Genomic DNA, 20,228 nt, shown 5'->3' with positions numbered 1-20,228 from the left:
ACAACATCCACTGTGTTGATCACTGATAATAGATGAAGCAAGATAAAATCATATAATACACGTTTAAGAAGATATCAATAATTCTTAAAAAAAAAAAATTTCAACTTACTTTGTATCGGTCAATGTAAGTTCCGGCTTCTTTTTTTCTTTCCCACTTACTTGGACAACTTGAAGATCGCCAATATCAATGGCACGGCCAATAACATCTAAAACCTTAAAACAAAATAATAATTAATGTAAATCAAAGCTGATAAAAATATTAGGAAAATACTAACGTGTATTTACCAACTAATTTTTTTGAATCAAGGCTTCCATTCATGATTGCTTGTATAGGAGTCAACGTCAAGAAATCATCATCGATTTTCAGTTCGGAGTTGGTGACATTGGAATTTCCTGTGATAGACTTCTTGTATTTATGGCTCGTTGGTCGGTACTTTCCGTTAGCTGGAGTTACTGAGAAATTCTCAATAAACCTCCATTGGCCAACCTGGAGATTCTTCACACGAGGAAAGAAGTTCCTCTTGTAGGTATAATGTATCTTAACACTTTACATTAAAAAAATAATCAAAATCGGTTTAGACATTTTACAATAGAACTTTTAGAATAACAAAACCGTGTAAACATTAATACACTTACTGTCTTATCCGGAAGAATGAAATCAAAAGAGTCTCCACCAGAATAAGATGAGTGTGGAGTCCATGAGTGAAGAACTCTGATTTCAACTTTCCAAGTATCTTTGAATGACTTGACATCGTTCAATGTCGGACTGCGTTCGGAGTAACCATAGCCATGAGTCTTTTACTTTATGATTGTGAAGTGAAGAAAGAGTAGGGTATGGAAGCATATTTATAGTGATTAGATAGTAATGTATAGGTATAATGAAGATCTTTAGGCATATTCTGATTTCAGTAGTTTGTTGAATCAGTTATACTTAGTTAAGATATGAAATCAGAATGTAGTTGTGATGGTGATTAATAGCGAGCTCGAAATATAAGGAAAGTTGTTTTTCAGCATTAAAATATTTCATTTAGAAATCAGATTAAGGAAAATTAATAAAAAAATATTAAGTTGTTTGAAGATATTATTATGGAAGATGCATTAGTGTAGATTTGATCAAATCTATTATTCATATAATTTGAATAATAGATATGTAATCTGAATGTAGTTGGGCAGGTGGTAAACATCGAGGTTGGAATATAAGGAAATTTGTTTGATGATTTTATTAGTTTATTATTTAATAAAATAGATTAAGGAAAAGTAACAAAAAAAATATGTTGTTCTTGGTGGATTTTTTGTTTGCAATACACATAAATTTGGTGGAAACAAAAGAGTAATCTTATATACATATATGAATTGTATGATGTGATATGATAAACAAATAAAAACTTATGTAATGTAAAAGGTGAATCTAATCTAATATTCATATGATTCAAGCTTAATGCAGGTGCAGTTAGTGTTCTGAAATATGAGGAAACAAAAGAGTAATCTTATATACATGTATGAATTGTATGCTGTGATACGGTAAACCAAAGAAAACTTATCCCCTATATATTATTTGTGAAACATTACAACTTTTTTTTGTAGCCACATGTCATCACTAGGATGATTCTTAGAATTACTAGAGAAATAGGTTGGTCCATCAAATTATATAATAAACTTTTTTATTAAACTAACCATAAATTCATTATTAACGTCAATTATTATTTCCTTAAATAAAGATTACGGAATTACCTAATGTGGGTAAAGTATATATGACAATTAATGATTTTGAATAAAAAAGATCTGATAAAAAAAATGTATCTTCTATCAAATTTGTTTAATTTAAAACTATTAAAATAACTTTAAAAAAACAAAATAACCATATTATAAAAATTTAGATTTTTCTGTATATTTTATATTTTGAATTTTAAAAAATGACTATAAATTACTAAAATTATTAAAAGTCTCACATTCAAATTTTGCGATCCATGGTTTAAAATTTTTGTTATGACAAAATACAAATGATTACAAAATCATATAAGTAAAAGTCTAATTTAATTAATCATTAAGATTTAAAATATATATGTATATATATATCATTCTAAATTAAACTATAAACCATATTGAATAAATAAATATTTTAGTTTCAAAATTTGCTTTGAATAATTTTTTTGATAAAAGTTTTGAACTAACATTGATAAATTTTTTTAAATTATCAATTACTAAAATTATTAGTCCCACAATGAAAATTTTGTTATCAGTAATTTAAAGTTTTTGCTATTAAAGATACACATGATCAAAAAAAACATATGAGTAGAAAACACCATTAAAAAAAAATAAACATTAATATTAAAAATATACTATGTATGTTAATATCATTTAAATTTAATTACATATCCTATCAATTTTTTTAAAAAAATTGTTTGTATTAATAAAATTGATTTATACGTTCGCACCAATTTTATTATATATGTAATAGTTACTAACTTTTAATTATTTAATATAAATTTATTATTTCATAATATGTAAGAACATATAATACATAAAATAATTTATATATATAACTTTTATCCCGCGCAAGGTGCAGGTCTTAATCTAGTGTAATGTAAAAGGTGAACCTAATCAAATATGTATATGATTCAAGAAGGGCCGTCTTTTAGCACGTGGGAGCGGTTGAACAGGGTCCAAAATTTTAGAGGGTTCATATTTTTTTTTGTTTTAGTAATAGTTATAAATTTAAAATCATATATTTATAAGAAAGTCAGAATAACTATATTTGAATTTAAATTTCGTATTTATAACCAGTAAATATAAATTACAATTCTTTATTTTGTTTATATAACCAGCTAAAATGCAATAAATTAGGAAGTAATTAGTATTTATATCAATTATATATTTTGGAAAGTAAAAAATAGTTGTTGATGTGTGTTTGAATATTCAATTGTAGTATAGAAAGTTAGTATTCTAATTTGATTATGTTTAGCAAACAATTATCAATTAGTGATTATAAATAGGGAGAAGAGGATATATTTTATTCACCATTTTAATTAAAAAAATATAGCAAACATAAGAAACAAACTAGCCTACAACTTCTGTCCACAAGCAAAAAAGAATGTCTTGCCTAATCAAAGAATATATAGCTTTTTGTCTAACTACTATCCAAATTGTGCTCTATTATATTTATAGATTATAATTTCTGATTTGGATATAATAAACGTAAAAAAAAAAATATTAGAAGAATGGTTAGAAAAATGATCAAATTTGATGATTTGATCGATGGATTTGCATTAAAACTAGAAATTGTGTTATTTAGATATAAAATAATTAAGATGATGTATTTATTTTATATTATAATAATAATTTGTAAAAAATCTAAATGATTTCAAATTATTAAAAGGGGTCTTATTTTATGTTTTGAACAGGGTCTGTATAAAGTTCGAGACGGCCCTGGATTCAGGCTTAGATGCATGTGCAGTTAGTGTTCTGAAAGATTTGTATGGCCAAAATATGAATGGATTTAGATATGTTGCAGATGAAGTTAGTGATATGGCAAACACGGTTTTGTCTACAAACATGACGTCCATATAGAATGAGTATTGAAGAGGCATTATAAAAGGAGTAGTGTATTGATTAGTATAAGAGCGGTTTAGTTTTGTATGTTCTAATTCTATTAAGAGATAACCAAATGTATTTTTAATATGACATTGGTTATGTTTAATTAACCGACATTGGTTTTAAGTTTAAGTAGGTAGGTTCTATTTATAAGGTAGTATGATATATTGTAGTAATATTTACGAAAGGGTCCAAAATTTAATAACTTCAAATAGTTGATAAAAGTAGGACCCTAAACAAATTGATTAGATATAGAAAAAAAACACATGAAAATAGTCATATCCACTCAAAAGTTTCAGATATTTTGAATCCATATAAAAACCATATGCGTATCCGAATACTGTTAAGCTGAACACCCCATATGCGTATCCGAATACTGTTAAGCTGAACACTAATTATATTAGAAATATCATAGGATAGTCACAAAAATAGACCGAGGAAAATGACTAAAATGTTTTATTAAAAAGATAAATATACATTTATACCCATACGGTTAACTAATTCAAACCTTAAAGTTTAGAATTAAGTGGTGGAGATTTAGGATTGAGATTTGAAATTTTATAAAATAAAAAATAAATATTAAAAATTAAAAATTTGAAAATAAAAATTTTAAAAATAGTTTCAAAAAGTATTTTCGAATTACAAAAAAAAAAAATTGAAAAAAAAAATTCGAAAAAAAAAATTTCAAAAAAATAAAAAAATTATTAAAAAATTCGAATTTGAAAACATATAATCTAAAACTATAAAAAAAAAAAATAGAGTATTAGTATTATTTATCTATTAAATGAAACATTTTAGTCATTTTCCTCCATATGGTATATTTTTGTGACCAAAACTTGAAAATAGTCTATTTAGGAAAATTATTCCTTATATATTAAAGTAAGTAAATTCTCCAACCGTTTTACAGAAAACTATTGAGTAAACTGTACAACGAGGGAAAGAAGAAACACGAACTCAGTAGATGAATGGACGATGTAAGTTTTGCAAAGTGGAGAATAAACCCTGAACCAAAAATCCCCTCTTTTTTTCGTAAAACCAAATTTTATATCTAAGGAAGAGATGGAATCTTCTATATAGAAGACATTTAGAGTTCTGTCTCTTTGTCAAAAATGTCCCAGCCATCTTCCAGGAGCTCCTTACGTTCGACTTTTCGCTCCTCAACCAAAGCTTTTGGGCTCTTGTTGCTGCTTGAGGCTTCAGGTGTTTCATAAGATAGCTCAAGAGGCTTCTCAAGCAATAAGCTCTTCATGGATGATCCAGAAGAAGCCAGTTTACAACTCGTCTGGCTTGAGGTGACTGATTGGCTCAACGGCACTCTGTTGTCGAATTTCTCTTTCAAGATTCGGATGTCCTGACAGATCACAGAGATTTCTCCTCTGTTCAAGGAAGAACCAAATTAACAAAGACAAGTCTAAATAAATTAGCAGACAAAAAATATATCAACAGAGATCTATGGGTATGAATATTAATTTATACAAGGCAGTTAAAAGTCTCGAGTAGGACTTACTGTAAGGAGTCAACAATCCGACCACGATCCATAAGGAACTCTCGCAGCTGCAGACATGTTGACAAAACATGTTAAGAAACTATGACTTCAAAATCATGCGTTGGAAGTGAGTGATGTTACCTTGGAGTTTTCCTCTGCCTCCTTTTGTAGAAGCTTAGATTCTTGGACAACTTTCTCCATGATCGCTTCTTGTTCAGCAAGTGCCTTCCGTGCATAACCTTCTTTTTCTTGCTTTTCTTGCTCAGCTGCATTTTTAATCTCCAGAGCTGCCGCTAGTCTCATTTCGAGGACTCCACGCATCTAGAAGTCGGAAAGAAACACAACCAGCTAAGTCATACAGTGTGAAAACAGTATAAATCAATAGTGTATAACATTATGATGTTGAGCAAATCATCTAAAGCATGTTGCATGCTCAGACCTCATCAAGAACAGACAATGACTTGTCTCGTTCTTCTGATAAGTTGAGCAAGCGGTTTTCAAGCTCGTTTACTTCACTGGTCAAAATTGACTTCTCCCCATAAACTTCTCCAGCATCCTGTTGACAGAGAAAATGTTTAGTTCCCCCATTAAAATTCTAACACGTATTAGCAAATAATCAGTAAAAGGAAGTCACCATGTCATTTCCCTCCTTAGCATGTGCCAGAATCTTCTTAAGATCCTCGACCTTTTGAAGGGTATCAAAGCCTCCTCTAGCAGCATCTTCCTTCACCTTCTCTGCATCCTTCTCTTGAATTTCAACTTCTCTCATCAGATTCATAATAGATTCCATCACAGTGAACAAGGTTCTCTGCAACATTACAAAAAAAAAAAAAAAAAAAAAAGATACATTAGAGAGAATGTCTTGAAGGAAACACTGATACATATTAACTCCAAAAACAAACTAGTTAGCACACCTTGTTACTTTTGGCATCTTCAATGATCTGTTGAAGGTGATCAATCTTGCATCCCTGGGTAACAATAGAGCTAAAAGCACCATCCAGCTCTGCATCACTGTTTTCAGCAGTCAGGGAAGCCTCTCTTACATCATCTGAACGAGATGGTTTCTGTGTGACTTGACTTGAATCAGCGCTTGTTCTTAGCTCTGCTTGATCACTGCCTTCACAAAGGGGGTCTGAGGAAACCACTCTAGACTCACCCGATGGGCTGATAATTGCTTTACTCTGAATATGAAGATCACCATTTGTCAACTCCGTTTGATGGTCAGTATCAAGAGCCAGATGGGTAGTACGTGAAGAAGAAGAAGAAGAAGAAGAAGAAGCACTCGTCTGCGAATCAGTCAACGCACCATTGGGCATAGCACTATCTACTACAACCATTTCATCAGCATGTTACAAATGTACAAAAGAGAGAGAGAACAAGTAGAAGTACCACCTTTGTTTCCTGGTGGGTGTAGAGAAATATCAGGCAAATAAGGGTCAAACTTGGGAGCAATATCTGAAATAACCACAGCTGCAGCCTCATCAGCATCTTTAGGGTGCTCAATAGCAACAGCTTTTAAGATCCTTGAATCAATCTAATCAGATTTAGAAAAAGAGAGGCCTAAGTTGGTTTCAGAAAACACACACCGAACGAACGATGATCTAAATAATATGGAACGATGATCAATCATCGCTTGGCGTATAAGGAATTATATACACATCTTTGTTACCATTACAACAAGACAGGCAACAAACACTCTGTTTTGGGAATATAATATATATATATATATAAATAACATAATCGCGATCACGAAACGTCAAAAAGGTGAGAAAGGAGATTGAAAAAAATAAAAGAGCTTTTTACCTGTGGAAACAATTCCTTGAGAGATCGATAAACCATTTGGTAACCCATTATCAAAATCAATCTGCGAAATAAAATAAAAAATAAAAGCTACATAATTGGTTCAACAAATACTAAAAAGGAGTAAACTTTCTGCAAAACCCTAATTTCAATCAAAACAGGGGAGAGAAAGAGAGAGAAAGAGAAAGAGATGCGAGTGCAATCAAAAGCAAGCAACCTACTAAATACCAGATAGCGACAATCACGTTCCTGGGAGGAATTGAAACAATTACGCAATATTAATTTATTCGGAAAGGAAACAGAAGATCACACGACGGACCTTCTCTAATAGTCAGTTGAGGAGATTTTGACAGAGAAGGCTTAGCACAATTTTTGCGAACAATCAATGAAATATATTGCACAATAGCACAAGAAGGCTTAGCACAATATTGCGAACAATATTTGTGCTAAGCACAGAGAAGGCTTTGCGAACCATCAATGAAATATGGAAGATGACAAGACAAAAAGGCTTAGCACAATTTTTTTTTTTAATTTTGTTTTGTGAAAAATCATTTTTTCATATATGAAAACTGAATATTTTCAAATATTTTCTTCCCATATTTTCGGAACTAAAATTTATATTCTACTAAATGTAGAATACAGTAATCATGTTTAAACTCGATTTCTAAAGGTTTTAGATTTATAGTAATGCGTAGATTCCGCTTTCTACCGATCTTAGATTTATAGTAATATGTAGATTCTTATTTCTACCGATTAGAGCGATAGGTTAAGCGCGGAATGTGTATTCCAAATATTTTTAGATTACTATTATTTACGTAGATCACGTATTCTAAACCTAGCAGATTCAATGAAAGAAGTGGATTTCATTTTTCACTTTGTAGAACGCGAATTCTACTTTCTGTAGAACAAAATATGGAATTATGATTTAAATATTTTTAGAGCTGGTAAAAAATACCATTAAGTTAATATAAGTATTTCATCAGTATTTAATATTTTTCCAATTTTTTTTTATTATGTAAAACTATTTATTTGATTTATTTTCGAAAATATTAAAAGACATTAGAGGCAAAAATAGTACAAAATAGAAACTAGCATAATGAGACATAATTATCATTTTTTTGGCCTAACTTTTTTTTTCCAATCTATATTATTAAAAGAGAAGTACCCATTTGAAAATGTTCTTACTTCATTAATTAAACTCCCTTTTTTGCTTGTTTTTTTCAGTTGCATTTATGAAATATCCCAAAACGAATAAAACTGCCTAATTTATTACTTGTCTTTTCAGTTACATTAATGAAATATGCTTAAATAAATTTAAACTTCATATTTTATTGTTTGTCTTTTTCAGTTACCTTAATGAAATATCCTTAAATAAATTTGGACATAATATCATTTAATCAACCAAAAAAACTCATGAGTTATCCTTACGTGCATAATTTTAATAATGGAAATTTTTAAAAACGTGCATCATTAAAATGTTACCTAAAACATGCAGCACTAATATATAACATGCATCAATAAAACTAGAATTTGACTCACACAATTGTACGGATATTATTTTCAGTTGATTAAATTTAAAAATAATTATTTATTCAAAACTATTTAAGAATGGCTATGTTTTTAAAAATTATATGGTATTATTTGCTCATAACTCATTTGTCATTTGATAAATTGGTAGAAAGAAAATTTTAGCATAATATAACTCAGTTGTCGTTTGCTAAATTTATGATTTTTATTTATATTTTTTATTATTTAATTATAATATTTTCGTTTTATATTTGAAAGATAAATGAATTTTCTTTCAAACAATATTTTGTAAATTTATTTTTTTTAAAATAATCAGTTAAAATTGTTATTATCATTGAATATCATTATTTTTGACATAATTTGAGTTTTCGTTTACATCAAAACTTATCATATTTTAGGATAATTTTAATTTAAAATGTAATTTTCATATTTTTCAAACAAATTCTAAAAATATTTTTAAAATATTTTGTTATAATTGTTAAAAAATATTGAATTGCATTTCAAATAAAAAGGTAAAGATATTAAAAATATTCTAATTAAAATATGTAAAATTTAATATAGTTTTAAGGAAATGGTCAAAATAAAAAAAAAATACACATAAAATAATCATAATTTTTGTTAACTGGGCGGATCATTATTTATATGATATCGCACACCAAAAAAAATTTATGTTTTTAAAATTATCTAATTAACTCTATACTCATTTTTTTTATATGATATCACACATTCGTAAAAAAATAGATAGTTTAAGATGTAAAAAAAAATATTTACTTAATGAATATAATATGAACGAATATTACAAATACATCATTTAATAAAATAAATAATTAAAAACTGAAAATTCATACCCGCGGGCCAGGGTCTAGTTATATATTAGACCGACGTGGATTATTATTGGCGGAGGCCCTGCTTGATATGGGTTTTGGTTCATCGAAAGTGTTCAATCACCTAAAATAATAAACTTTTCATAGCACTGAACTTCCAATTTAATTTATTTTGTTGTTTTTGAATTATTAGACTTGGAATTTGCAATCTCTAAGAATTTTATTTAGGCAAATGATAAAGACAATGGTGATGATTGGTTCGACTGTGGCCGTAGAATTTTAGCTATAAAAGTTTAGTTGTAGATAAATTGGTTGTAACTGTAAAGTTGTTACTGTAGATTATTTTTGCAAAAACTTTTGCTGTAGTTAAATTTGTTGTAGCTGTAAGCTATAGGCTGCAGATATTTTAAAATAAAATATGTGAAATATGTGATGTAAATATAAAATAATTATTATTTTTATCACTTAAAATAATTTATATTAATATTGTTTAAAATTATCAAAGTTTATTGTTATTTAAAATGTGATATGTAAATAATATTTATATTATTTAAAATATTTCAATAATTTAAAGCACCCAAAATTAGAGTAAAATATTTATAGATGTTTTTTTATTATGATTATCTTATTTATTTGATATTATAGATATTTTTTTATTCTACAGTTTCTACAGCTTATAAATGAAAGATGTAGGTTTTTTTAACTAAAATATAAAAGAAAAATGTTTGCTTTATTTTTTTTGCTGTAGCTTTAAAAATAAAGCTAAAGTATGATTGGTAAAAATTAATAGAAATTTGATGTAAGATTTAACTTTGAAAAGTAAAGATAAAGCATGATTGGTAAAATTTAATGATTTAGAAAAAAATAAAACTAAAGTAGGTTGATAAAGCCCAACCAATCACCTCCAATGTTTCCTTCTCAGAAATCCGAACATACGCCATTAACAACAAATCAGAGCAAAGACCATACTGAAGAGAAAAAAAAAAAGTAACTTTCTCCTTTCATTTCTTTTAAACACAAAAAAATTAGTTAAGCTTAAGAATCTAGGATTAATGTCGAAGCTATTAGCTTTCTTAACAAATTGTCGAGTCTAACGATCTGACTTGGTGAGCTATGACTCAGTCACATGGGGCTACGTGTTCCACAGACTGAGCGTCTGAGCCGGCTAACCATAAAGATTCAGAGCTCTCTCGAGAGGATTTTCAATTACGCTAATTGTAGTCCTTTATGCTTCTTCTCCGCTTACATTTATCTTGACTGTTTCACTTTGTTATTGTCTGCTTTATTTCTCTCTATATATTCCTATGAAATATAAAAACTCAATTTTTAAACTGATAAGGTTTATTATTCACTAAATTGTAACATTGGTACTTAAAGCAGGTTCTACAACAATGCTTATTATGCCAAAGTGGGAGGGACAATTGTTGAATCTGAAATCAACATACTTGATAAGAACACGATTTCGATTTAAGGTTCAGAAGGAGTCTCCGTAATGAGATTGGAACTTGGCGAATGAACATAGAAGAGCTCTTGTATTTTATAGTTAAACTCGATTAAAGGTTACATACATACCTTTTGGGACGCTTATAATTTAGGAAGGGCTTTGACGAAGGTGTTACACCCGTCTCCAACAATAAATTTGTTGATCGAGCGTTTTCCGATATGGATGAATTTGCAAGAGACTAGTTCGGGATTAATTGTGTTCGGTCAATTTTATGTCCAACCTGCCATGATGCTTAGAGTAGATAAGATTTCATTGCGAGGTGCTCTATCGTACTTATGTCATATACAAGCGTTATGAACGGGTTGTCATGGTTAGACTGCCATATACGAGGTGTCGTGGACGGACTGTAGCGAATGAGCTATCGTATATGTGATTCCTATTCCGACATCTTAATACGAAGCCCATTAAAAACAAACTAAAACTTGATTCGTATAACAATTTGGTGATGTCACAAGCCATCTCCGATTTTTTTTCATTTGCTGACGTGGAGCTTTCAGGAGACAGTTGACTGTTATATATGTAGAGTCAATTTATCTTAGCCGTGTATCACACTATTATTTAACTTTACACAATGTTAAAAGGATGAGTATTAAAACTATATAGATCACACCGAACTTGGATTATTGAACTTCATACAATCTATTTAATTTGCAAACAATTTTGTTAACATGATCATTTCTGGATATTATCTAAGTTAGCCTTTATATTTAACCATTGTAAACAACATGAACTACTACTCTACAAAATATTTTCTACTTTCTACAATATCTTTAACTGTAATTTTTCTAACACGGGACTGACAAACACTATTTTCCTACGGGTTTGACAAATAGAGTAAATTCACTTACATAAATTTATCAATTTCGCAAATATTATTGAATCATGCATGGATACCTAGTTACCTATGTGTTTATATATATTCAGCAAAATTTCTTATGCATATTCATAGTTCATATCTTTTTTTGTTTAATTATGTATACGTGCACTACAAGAAAACAGCGATATTCTGACGGACATTCCGACGGAAAATGAAATCCTCGGAATATACCGAGAAATTTCCGAGGAAATTCCGAGGAAACACAAAATTGGGTTTCCTCAGAATTTCCTCGGAATATACCGACGGAATTCCGAGGAAACTACAGTCCGTCGGAATATTCCAGTCCGTCGGAATATTCTGAGGAAATTCCGAGGAAAACTGTGTTCCTCGGAAAAAACCGATGAATTCCGAGGAAATATTATAGCCGTTGGAGAGCCGTTGGGGGATTTTACAAAATTCCGAGGAAATTACGACGAACTAGTTTTGTCCGTCGGAATTCCGTCGGAATTTCCTCGGTATGTCGGCAGGATTTAAACTATAAATACAAGCACTCCTCTTCCTCTTCATTCACTTCATATCTTCATCCTCCCTCTTACTCTATTTACACACGAATTTGATTTATAAAAAATATGTCTTCTTCAAATTATTTTCGTTCTTGGATCGATCGACCTCATTTGGATCCGAACACGAGATTGCTTACGGAAGAATACCAACGAGGTATAACTGAATTCATGGGGTTAGTTCACCGACAACCGGAAGCAAAAACAGGTATGTTAAGATGTCCTTGCTCTAATTGTAAAAATAGAAAGGTTATTAAAGAGTGGGATGTTTGGACTCATCTATATTTGAGTGGGTTTACACGAAGTTACAAAATTTGGTATCATCATGGGGAAACTGATTATGAACATGGTAGTACTAGTGAACCTCAGCCAGCGGTTAGATTAGAAGAACCAATTAGAACGGATGTAGATTATGGTGTAGGTACTGAGCAGATGGTAAATGATCATTTTAGAGGGGAAGATTTACCCAATGCAGAAGCTAGGAGATTTTATGATATGTTGGATGCTGGAAAGCAACCATTGTACGAAGGTTGCAGAGATGGTCATTCAGCTTTATCATCTGCTACAAGATTGATGGGCATTAAAACAGATTATAATTTGGCTGAAGACTGTGTGGATGCGATTGCTGATTTTGTAAAAGGTATTCTACCCGAGGATAATGTAGCTCCTGGTTCATACTACGAGGTTCAGAAACTCGTAGCTGGTCTTGGTTTATCGTATCAGGTAATAGATGTATGCAGCGACAACTGCATGATTTATTGGAGGGTGGATGAACAGCGGGTTACATGCAAATTTTGTGGAAAGCCTCGTTATAAAGATACGAGTGGAAGAGTTCCAGTGCCATATAAAAGGATGTGGTATTTACCTTTGACGGAAAGGTTGCAGAGGTTGTATCTGTCTGAACGCACAGCGCAACCAATGAGATGGCATGCGGAGCACTCAACAGATGGTGAGATCAGACATCCTTCAGATGCAAAAGCGTGGAAGCATTTCCAATCAAAGTATCCCGACTTTGCGTATGAGAGAAGAAATGTCTACCTTGGATTATGTACTGATGGTTTCAGTCCGTTTGGCAAGAGTGGAAGACAGTATTCTCTATGGCCCGTCATTCTTACACCATACAACCTCCCCCCAAACTTGTGCTTGCGACGAGAGTTTTTGTTTCTCTCGATTCTCGTTCCCGGACCAGAGCATCCTAAGAGATCACTTGATGTGTTTCTTCAGCCACTAATATATGAGTTGCAACAACTATGGGCTCAAGGTGCTGAAACATACGATGTTTCGTGTAAAGAAAACTTTCAAATGCGGGCAGTACTAATGTGGACAATAAGTGATTTTCCAGCATATGGTATGTTGTCTGGATGGACAACGCATGGAAGGCTATCATGTCCATATTGTCAAGATAACACTGATGCTTTCCAACTAAAGCACGGAAGGAAAACGTGTTGGTTTGACTGTCACAGGAGATTCCTACCACCTGATCATCCATATCGTAGGAGTAGGAATTTGTTTACGAAGAACAAGAGGGTGTTTGACAGTCCACCTCCGGAAATTTGTGGGAAAGATTTGAAGATACAACTAAGAGATTTTGGTGCAGAAAGGACGCCAGAAGTCGGTGGACATGAGCGTTTTCCGGTAGATGCTGTTGGAGAACTACATAACTGGCACAAAAAAAGTATTTTCTGGGATCTGCCATACTGGGAGGATCATCTGCTAAGGCATAATTTAGATGTCATGCATATTGAGAAGAACTTTTTTGACAATCTCATGAACACGATCCTTAATGTTCAAGGTAAAACAAAGGATAATTTGAAGTCAAGACTGGATTTAGTCGATATATGTGCTCGTTCAGAACTTCATGTTGATGAGAATGGTAGGGCTCCTTTTCCCATATACCGACTTGATGCAGCGGGAAAAGATGCGTTCTTTGATTGGATTTCAAACGATGTGGAATTTCCAGACGGTTACGCATCAAATTTGCGTAACTGTATCGACAGAAAGGAAGGAAAGTTTACTGGCTTGAAAAGCCACGATTGCCATGTAATGATGCAGCGCCTCCTTCCGTTCGCCTTCAAGGAAATATTACCACGAAATGTTCATGAAGCAATTGCAGGGATAAGTGGTTTCTTCCGCGATTTATGCACGAGATCAGTGACTCTTGAAGGTATTGAAAATTTGAAGACTAACATAGCCGTGATTCAGTGCAACCTTGAGAAGATATTTCCTCCCTCATTTTTTGATGTTATGGAGCATCTTGTTATTCACCTGGCAAGAGAATTGGAACTTGGTGGTCCTGTGCAGTATAGATGGATGTATCTGTATGAGCGGTATATGTTCCATTTGAAGAAGATGGTGAAAAATTTAAGTAGGGTGGAAGGTTCTATAGTCGCACAGATGATCAATGAAGAAACTTCAAACTTTGCCGAGTACTACTTTCCAGCAGAAGTTCAGACCAAAAACAGAAGACCTGCTCGGCATGATGATAGAGGCGAACGGGCAACATATCATGTTACGGTTCCAGACATTTTCACAGACGTTGGACGACTTAGCGGAAAACCAAAGGACCGTCGACTTACTGAGCAGGAGCGCAGTCATTTGCAAACATATTTGCTCACCAACTGCGAAGACGTTCTTCAATATGAGAGGTAAATAAATGAGCTTACAAATTTTTATTTTAACAAGTTGAAATTTAAATCTTAATTAATTACATTATTGTCATCATATACAGGATTTTCATGGCAGAAAAGCGGTTCGAGTATAGATACGCCACAGAGGACGAACTAGAAGAAATGAAGCAGAGAGAATTTACTGGATGGATGTTTACTTATGTGAGTGCTTTAAACAAATTAAAATATATTTTATCACATATTTATACTAATTCACATTTATTGATATAATATATATATATGTGCTATTAATAGGTGTCTGCTGGTTTGGCCAGAGGTGAAACATTTGACGATTGGATACGTGAGATGGTCGTTGGACCAAACTTTGTTGTGAAGTCATATCCGAGATTTTGTACTCGAGGATATGCATTCACAACTCAGAAGAGGAGACGTTCGAGTACGACTTATGATGCTGGCGTTTGTTCTGCATCAGGAGATGATGTATACTACGGACACATACATGAGATTTTGGAAATCAAGTATTTGGGCATGGTTGGATTGCGCTGTACTGTTTTCTATTGTGATTGGCACGACAACACCCCAGATCGAGGTGTGAGAACAGATGCATTTGGTGTTACATCAGTAAATTCGAGGCGAAAGCTGCAATATTATGATCCTTTCATTCTTGCTTCCCAGGCCGATCAGGTAATTAAATGTTAATTATTCAGAATGATTCATCATCATGTGTATTAATTTATAATTTTTCTAAATGTTACAGGTTTGTTATATCAAGTACCCCCGGGTAAGGAACAGAGATGATCCATGGGTTACTGTTACAAGACTCAACCCGAGAGGCCGAGTTCAGGGAAGTTCTGAGCTGGAAGACCCACTACAACCAAGCACATCCGGCAACTGTAGTGCAGCAGAAGATTTAGCTGGAGTTGGCCTTGTAGTCGATTTAACCGACTTTGGAGAGGAAGCCGTCGTTCACGTAGAGGATGAACCAGTGATTGGAGAGTTTCACCAAGATCCAGATTCAGATTCATCTGGTGATGATGACTCGGAAACAGACTACCATTGAACTTATTTTTTTTTTTTTAAGAAATACCGAGGAAATTCCGAGGAACACTTGATATAACCTCTTTCCTCGGATAATAGTTATTTGGTTTATCTAGCAAGGCAAAGCTGAATACGAATTAAAAGCTACACAAAACACAACCAAATAAAGAAAGAAACCATGTAAAAGAAATACGAACTCATAATTAAGAAACCTAAAAAAAAACTCAGTTCAAAATTAACAGAAAATAAGACCATAAAACGTTAGAATAGAAAAGAAAATAAAATAGCCAGTGATAGCTCCTACTCCTCGTCTCCTGCTCCAGATGTTCCTGCATCGTTGGGTCTCTTGGACCTCTTTCTTACCCTGTGTGTACCACTCGAACCCGAACCAGAGCTGGATGGAGAGTTGTCCCGATGAACTACATCATCCTTTTGGCAACGACACGGCCTGATACGTGAAATGGCAGCCCAGATCTTGTGTAGCATGTCGTTGTTTGTCTTTATGCTCTGATCTCTCCAATGTTGTTGCTGGCGCGAAGTGGCGTTCGGTGGAAGCTCTTGCAGCTTGTACTGCCTGGAGTCTGATGGGAGTAGCTGATGGGGTTGTGAATCATCTGGAATGGCTTGTGCAGCCTCATCTTGTCCTTCTTCATCAACCACGCCCTTGCCTTTGGTCTGATTTTTTGGCGTGAAGAAGGATGGCTTGTCTACTAGTGCGGTAGCAGGGGGTAGGAACTCAACTGCAGCCTCTGAAAGTAGAGCAGTCAGGCCGATCTGAGGCAGGTGGCAGTAGAGTGTTTTCTTCGCTCGGTCCTGGAATACGTAGACGTAAGGACCATCCCGATCGATCCTCGAGTGGGGACCAGCTATGAACTCCTTACTTACTAGAGAAATGACATCCAAGTAGTTCCAAGCAATGTTGTTCGATCTGTCCAGTGCTACCTGCTGGTTCTCACAGTCTACACCCACATGTCTAAGGATCCGAGTAATCACTGCACCAAATCCACATGCATTGCTCTTGGATTTGGTTACTTTCCCCTTGTATCCTGCTAAGTTTGCGGCCAGCACCGCTCCCATGTTGAAGGCAGTAGCAGGTGGGAATGTAGAGTTTCCAAATGCCGGTAGCAAATGCCTCACACCTTGGTACAGGAGGCACAACTCTCATTGCGTGACTGATGCGGCTGTGGTTGTCCCGTATAGCAATGAGCCAATGAGGCGTGTCGCATATCTCAGTACTGGGCTCCGGATAAGTGACTCCTTTGCCTGAGAAGATCTATAAACCCCTGTGCCAATCGTTTCCCAGAAGTTCAACAGCTCTGAAGTCCAATAAAGACCATATGTCCTCTCCCCCGCACTCAATCCAAATAGTCCGCAGAGGTCTGTGAAAGATACCTCATAGTATACTTTCTGCACTACGAATGCCAGAAAACCTTCCTGATGGCTATCATCGGGACGGGTGACGTATGCGGATGCTATGAACTGGCGTACCAACTCCGGATAAGTGGGTTCCTTGAGGTTGCATAGTTTGCCTAGACCCATGTTCTGGAACAGTCCTTCAATGTCTGCTTTGATTCCCAATATTGTCATCGTCTCAGGACATGCTAGTTGTGTAGCCGGAACGGCTACCTTCTTCATGTTGTTGTAGTGGGTGGTATCAGACTTATCCCACTTCTTTGGCCTTTGCTTCTCCAGCTGTGACGAACCCGCTTCTTGTGTGTTTTTCTTTGCTGATGTTTTCGTGCGCTTCATTCTCTACAAAATAGAATCATTGCTCTCAACATGGTTATAATCAATTAAGAAGGCAAAGCTGAACATGAAAATGAAAAGCAAAATCGAGTTGTGATAAAAAAAACGAAATTGAAAAAAATTCTCTATCCCTAAATCATCTCAAATCATGTTCCAAACTCGTTGATCACAGACAATTGTGTTCTATTCCATGTTTAAACATCTGTTTCATGCATATTTGATCAAGGAATCAACACGGAAATAAGAAATTCACAAAACCCAAAAAATTGCTCAAGAACACGATTTCAGAATGTGGAGATTCGCGGAGTATACCTGTCTTAGGGTGAAGACGAGTGTAGGAATCAGGTAGAGCTCGAAAAATCAAGTGGAATAGAGCCCAAAATTGTTCAAATCGGATGATTATAGAGAGAGAAAGGGGGGGGGAGAATTATAGGGGAAATCGGAGGGGATGAGAGTTCTAAGGTTTAGATCCAAAAAAGGTCGGGTTTTGCCTTATAATTCTGTTTTCCGAACACGCATCGATCGATGCGTTTTGTTTCTATAACGCATCGATCGATCACATTCTTACGGCCCGGGCCATCTTGGTAATCGATCGATGCGTTTTTGTTCTATAACGCATCGATCGATGCGTTTTTAAAAAAACATACAAGATTTTCCGAGGAAATTCCGAGGAACAATTCAGATTGTCGATCGATCGATGGGATACTCTCATCGATCGATCACAATCTTACGGCCCGGTCCATCCTAGTAATCGATCGATGCGTTTTTGTCCTAGGACCCTATCCCACTCTCTTAGGTTCTATTTGTTAGGTTTTTGTGTAGTTTTGATAGATTTTTGTTAGGGTGATTGGTTAGGATTGTGATTTGGTTGTATAATAGGTTTAGAATTGTGATTTGGTTGAATAATTTGTTTTGTTGAATTGATTTAGAATTTTTTTATAATTTTTTTAGTTTTTGTATTTATAAAATCGATTTTTGTATATAAAATCGATTTTTGTATGTGACAAAATGATTTTTCTATATAAATTCGATTTTTTTGGATTTTACAAAAAAAAATTTCTATATAAATTCGATTTTTTGGATTTTACAAAACATTTTAAATATCTATAAAACTTTTTTTGTGATTAAATACTATTATTTGGGATTTAAAAATATTTTTCATATATATATATTATTAAAACTATTTTTTTTGTAATTATTAAACAATTTTTATTTATTAAAACTATTTTTTTTTTATTAGAACTATTTTTATATATTTATTAAAAAAATTTAATATATATAAATTTTTTTCTGTGATTAAATTATTTGGGATTTTTTTTTAATAAAAAAAATAATTTATATATTTCTGTATTTATTAAATATATTTTTTTAATTTACAGGTCTCATGATGATCAGACCCGGCCTCGACAGCGTCGTGGTCGTGGTGGTACGGGGAGCCAATCTCGGGATTCCAGCCATTTTCAGGATTCCCCTTCGCCCCACAGCTCCAACCATACATCTCCCTCTGCTGCACCCGCTCATGCTCCTCTCGCTCCCGCTGCTGCATCCGCTCCTGTTCCTCCGGGTCCTCCGGGAGTGATGAGGGTTGCGGAGTTGGTTCAACAGCCCGGTCGTGACCATCTTCCGTATCTCACTCCGTATCCACATGGACGGGGTCAAACATGGTAATTAAACATTTTTTTTTCTTTAAATTTGGATTCATTATTAACCGTTCGTTCTTTTAATAAGGTTCAACCGATCCGGGAACGGGATCAGCGCATGGATCAACCGTATGATGTACTCGGCCCTCGACAGTGGACATCCGACTTTCACTCACTTCCCAACCGACAAGCAGGTTCTGTGGTTTCGTCAGTTTGCGGTAAGTATTCTAATTTTTTACTTATATTTTTAATCTTTAATATAAATTTTCTACTAATTGTGTTTTTTTTTCAGCAAGAGTTCAACTGGAATTCCGATGAGACGCTCTTTATCTATCACCACTTCGTCCATAAAGTAATGGACAACTATGGGAAGCAGATCCACGAGTGGAAGAAGAAGTGGGAAATCAATAAGGTTCGATTTAATTTATTAAACAATTTTTTAATTTATTAAACTATTTTTTAATTTATTAAACTTTTTCTTTTTTTTTAATTAAAAGGTCCCAAAGTCGATGAACGACACGGTCTGGAAGGAGTTGTGTGCGCATTGGGATAAGGAGGAGACGAAAGAAACTTCTTCCACCAACTCCACCAACCGCAGGAGCGACCGTAAAGGGAAGGGCATCTACAAGCATAACTTGGGTGCTCAATCTATTGCCACTCTCGGAGATCGCATGGTAAGTTCAACCGCTTTTTCTTCAATTATTTGAGTTTCAGAATTTAAATTTATTGTGCATTTCTTCTAATTTCTAATGTTTCTTTAATTTTATGTTTTTTTTCAAGGCGGAAGAAAATGATGGCGAGCCGGTCAATGATCTCGCCCTAATGAGGAGGGCGTATACCAACAAGAAGACCGGCCAGATTGATGACGGTCTTGTGAGGGACGTGGTCGACTTGGTCCAAACTCAGGTGGTAGACGAAGTGTCTCAGCTTCAAACCGAGGATGACGCTTCGACGGCTTCGACCAACTTGTCCCGGTTTCGAATCAACGAAATCGTTGAATCCGTAAGTTCTTTTTTTTTAAAGTTCAATTCATTTATTTCTTGGTTTAAATTTCTAAATTTGGCTTTT

General features: G+C 33.7%; 1 protein-coding gene across 6 annotated transcripts; it reads right to left on the bottom strand.

Moving 5' to 3' along the window:
* Positions 1–4,441: 4,441 nt before the first annotated feature.
* On the bottom strand, positions 4,442–7,385 carry LOC106380450 (protein Spindly-like). 6 transcript variants are annotated; one of them, XM_013820206.3, is made up of 9 exons: positions 7,197–7,385; positions 6,881–6,941; positions 6,470–6,611; positions 5,992–6,404; positions 5,712–5,885; positions 5,517–5,633; positions 5,219–5,398; positions 5,099–5,145; positions 4,442–4,967 (listed from the first exon to the last, which is right to left on the bottom strand). In XM_013820206.3, exons 2-9 carry the CDS (start codon positions 6,926–6,928, stop codon positions 4,676–4,678), a joined length of 1,413 nt encoding a protein of 470 aa, XP_013675660.2. In that variant the 5' UTR covers positions 6,929–6,941; positions 7,197–7,385; the 3' UTR covers positions 4,442–4,675. The 6 variants fall into 6 exon arrangements, with proteins under 6 accessions (XP_013675660.2, XP_013675661.2, XP_048603923.1 ...); XM_013820207.3 differs by having other exon boundaries at positions 5,992–6,401; positions 7,197–7,384; XM_048747966.1 differs by lacking the exon at positions 7,197–7,385 and adding an exon at positions 7,106–7,172 and having other exon boundaries at positions 5,992–6,401.
* Between the last annotated feature and the right edge of the window lie 12,843 nt (positions 7,386–20,228).

This window comes from Brassica napus, chromosome C2 (genome assembly GCF_020379485.1).
Source record: "Brassica napus cultivar Da-Ae chromosome C2, Da-Ae, whole genome shotgun sequence".
Taxonomy (NCBI): domain Eukaryota; kingdom Viridiplantae; phylum Streptophyta; class Magnoliopsida; order Brassicales; family Brassicaceae; genus Brassica; species Brassica napus.
Note: the sequence above shows the minus strand (reverse complement) of the source record. Positions and strands in the feature narration are given on the sequence as shown.

What these genes read in the sequence shown, in the direction of transcription:
- LOC106380450 (XM_013820206.3), bottom strand. Translation starts at nt 6,928, where the DNA reads ATGGGTTACCAAATGGTTTATCGATCTCTCAAGGAATTGTTTCCACAG. An exon ending in TCAAGGAATTGTTTCCACAG is followed by an intron (nt 6,612 to 6,880) that starts GTAAAAAGCTCT and finishes AAATCTGATTAG; the next exon opens with ATTGATTCAAGGATCTTAAA. An exon ending in AAGATGCCAAAAGTAACAAG is followed by an intron (nt 5,886 to 5,991) that starts GTGTGCTAACTA and finishes GTAATGTTGCAG; the next exon opens with AGAACCTTGTTCACTGTGAT.